The 3,598-nt window shown below is 37.5% G+C and overlaps 1 protein-coding gene across 1 annotated transcript in view; it reads right to left on the bottom strand.

Annotated features, from left to right (window-relative positions):
* Positions 1-376: 376 nt before the first annotated feature.
* Positions 377-3,598, bottom strand: part of LOC108373608 (uncharacterized) — an 8,455-nt gene continuing 5,233 nt past the window's right edge. Inside the window, exons 2-7 of the mRNA XM_017629524.1 lie at positions 3,088-3,251; positions 2,881-2,952; positions 2,248-2,811; positions 907-2,178; positions 547-830; positions 377-485 (exon numbers count right to left, since the gene is read on the bottom strand). Coding sequence (XP_017485013.1) covers positions 405-485; positions 547-830; positions 907-2,178; positions 2,248-2,811; positions 2,881-2,952; positions 3,088-3,251 — 2,437 coding nt within the window. The 3' untranslated portion in view covers positions 377-404. The remainder of the gene's footprint in view (positions 486-546; positions 831-906; positions 2,179-2,247; positions 2,812-2,880; positions 2,953-3,087; positions 3,252-3,598) is intronic.

The raw sequence follows: 3,598 nt of genomic DNA, 5'->3' as shown, positions 1-3,598 counted from the left end.
TAAAATGTCATAGTGCATATCAGCTGTTTTGTGTTTTCATGTTGCCTGGATTTACTTGGTGCTTTCAGGGAATAGCGAATGTATTTTCATTCTTTATATACTTAAAATCAAATTTGTGAATCAACTATTCAATTTCCAAATGTGTGCATTTAAGTCCCAAAAATAAAAACAACGCGAATCAGCTAATTCTCAAATTCTGGACACGAAATGTGGTTTTTTGCGTTCCCGTATTTCTGGATTATGTTCCATTTTTGAGAGCAAACTTTTTGCTTATTCTCTAATTACCGGATCCGGTCCGGATTGTTAGGGAAAGAACATACTTTATAAATTTTTACCCGGAGAAAAAGTCAGGGCTGTTTCGGGTACGAANAAAAAAAAACGAAAAACAGCAGAGGTTCCGAAAATTACTGACCTGGCGAATTGTCCACTAAACTTTGAAATAATTTCGGTTCAACCATGGTCATAGCGACTTGTAAGGTTCGAGCCTAATGGAGTAGATCATTTAATAAAAGCCTCTTGTAAAACTGGTTATGTATTTTCGCTTACGGTACGCTTTGAGTTTTTGGGTTCATCATCTGATGACACAATCGTGTTACGTTTGTGACTATGATCTGAAGCAGATGTTGTAGAGCGCGTCTCTTTTCTCTCATTTGCTTTAGTACGTTTTGAAGCTTCAGTAATATTTTTATCGGCGGAAGAATTAATTTTTGACTCTGTGTGCTCATTCCGCGAATTCTTCCGTTTTCTTGTGTCCCGGGAAGACCCTGTTGACTTCGTTGAAACAATGCTTTCTTGAGATTCTGTTTTAGAGCGAGACCGAGTAACACGCTCTAAAAGATATTTAAAAAAAAAAAGTTAAACTTGAAATTTCATACATAGTACGAACTGGGACCCTTTCGAACTTACTTTTATTGTTTTCTGGTGCATCAGTTTGCTCAACTTTCTGCAGTTTTGCTTGGGTAGGTCCTGACGAGTTACTTGCCTTATCAACCTCCAGGTCACTAGCTCTTGATCGTAAGCGGGTCTTCCTTTTGGGAGGTACATCTGTTCCGGATGTTTCTGCATCCTTAAGTGAACCTACCTTTGGCCTTTTTGTGCCTTTATGCTCACTATCTTTTCCAATTTTATCGCGGGCTCTTGACTCAACGTCTATTTCAAGGACTGTTTTTTTTGGTTCTGGTAAATTGTTCTTTGATGTACCACTTCCTTCTTTTTCGGGTTGAATAGCTTTTTTCGGAGTATTCTCTTCTTTTTTTATGGGTGGGACGGTTTCAATTACCTTGATAATATTTCGACCGCTATTTGTTGCCTTTAGGTTGTGTGCTGTACACACTTCAGTAGTGTCTTCTTGCTTATCCAACGAAGTCTTCGATTTAATAAATTTCACTGGAGCTTTTGTTTCTTTAATATTGGATAGCAGTCTATCGAAATCTTTAGAATCTTTTTTAGTTGTTAATTTGTTTAACTCAACAGATTCTTCCTCTGAATCAGACCCAAATAACATACGTTTTTTTACCGAAGCCACATTTCGTTCCACTGAAAGATCATCAAAATTATCAGTAATCCATTTAGGCGTGCATAATTGGAGATCGTCCAATTCTGATTGTGAACTACTTATACTGGCATGTTTATCTTTTGCTCCCTTGCTTGAGGTACTTTTACTTTGTTTTGGTTTTTTAAAATTACCCCGCTTCTTTTCAATAATATTGGTCGATGCAAATTCAGACTTTCGAGAAGAGTTATTTTTGTCCTCGAAGGAACTCGTAACACTTTTTGGCCCTTCAATATTTACTGATGGAAATACAGTACAATTTGGCTTTTCTTGGGGCGTAGATATATTTGATCCACTCATGGGTTCTCCTTGATCTAATACTTTAGATTGCCGCACGGAGGTACTTGTAAATATTTGAGTGGCGGCAAGCAAATTTATATTTCTATCACATGGCTCAGTTGTTGGTGCTTGGTTAGTATCCAAAGAAGCTGAATTGCAATTATTATCTGATCTTCGATCTGCTCCAATTAGTTCTCCTTGTCCTAATACTTTAGATTGCCGCATTGAGTTACTTGTAAATAATTGAGTGGCGGCAAACAAATCTATATTTCTATCAGATGGTTCAGTTGTTGGTGCTTTGTTGGTATCCAAAGAAGATGAATTGCAATCATTATATGATCTTCGATCTGCACCAATTAGTGTTCAAATTTATGTATACCAAATAAAACCTACAGCTTATGCTCTCAAATACTTACCTTTGATGGGTGCAAAAATCTGGGTTTGCTCCAGGCTAAAATCTGTTTGTGGAATATTCTCTTTGCCGCTTAACGATAATTCAGCGCAAGTAACATGCTCCTCCAACCGAGGTCCATTTTGCTTAGCAATAGGTACGAATAGCTGTGTTGGCATTAGTTCAATTTCCTCCGCATATCCGTCACCTCCGGTAATGCCGTCGCTGATTGGTAAAGCTGGATGATCTGACGACGTCTCGTTTTTTGAAGATACACTCTCTTGTACGTCAACTTTGTTTTTTGCTTCTAAATTTATATTCGTTACTTCAGATGATGGCATCGTTTTATTTGCAGTCACGGTTGTTTGTGCCACAGCTTTGTCTTTTGTTTCTTGGCTAACATTCGTTCCGGCAGTGGCAACTTGCATATTCATATGCGCCAATTCAGGTATATCAAAAAGATCTGGTGTGCAAACATCATCTCGCTCTGCACATTCAGCGGTCCCATCCGTAGAGCAATTCTTTGATGTGTGCGCCGACCAGTTTAGTGCCTCCATTTCCGCATCGCAGCCCATAGCCTTGGAAGCATCTAAGAATACCAAGGTTAACCAAATAGTTTAATATAAATATCGCTAAAAATGGGAAGTCTAGTATTTACCTTTTTTATTCATGTTTTCATTGATGAACGAATGCGTCAAAACCACAGGATTATGTTTAATATTTGGTATGACTATAGACGAAAACATCATATCATCTTCGCAGTTTTCAAATAAATTTTCATTGAAGTCTTGTGTACATATGCGAATCATTTCACTCGATTTTTGCAAATTAGGTTCTAATAATAAATCAATTTCATTTCCACTACCTTGCTGTGTCGCATTGGGCATTTGTGTTTCCGGTATAAAGGACTCATCTTCGAAATTTCTACTATCATCAGATTGGTTACGGGAAGCGTTTAATATAGTTGAATTTTCAACTCGTTTTATGTGTTGCGTTTCGGGAATATTAAAAGCTTCCTCTCGTGAATCGCTTAGAAGAGATACATCTGGAGAACTAAACAAGCGTGTACTTGTATTAGCCAATGACGACCTAGGAGCTTTAGGAGTTGGCGCCAAAAAAATGTCTCGATTACAATTATTTTCTAAAGACTACAAGGGATAGAAAATTTACTGTTTTCTCTATTTTTATTTATAATTGTACAAGCGTACCTTCACGGTTTCTTTTGGATATATCTGTCCCTCTACTTCACCAAAACGCAACTGAGTACTTACAGTTATGCACTGTTTGAGCTTCGAATCCAACCGTTTTCCATTCAAAAACGTACCGAGCTTACTGTGTAAATCATATATATACAAAGCGTCCCCAGATACATCCAA

The sequence above is a fragment of the Rhagoletis zephyria genome, unplaced genomic scaffold, assembly GCF_001687245.7.
Source record: "Rhagoletis zephyria isolate East Lansing unplaced genomic scaffold, Rhagoletis_zephyria_1.1 Rzeph_scaffold_06858, whole genome shotgun sequence".
In the NCBI taxonomy this organism is placed as follows: Eukaryota; Metazoa; Arthropoda; class Insecta; order Diptera; family Tephritidae; genus Rhagoletis; species Rhagoletis zephyria.
The sequence above is the reverse complement of the archived record's forward strand: the minus strand, read 5'-3'. Positions and strand labels throughout refer to the sequence as shown.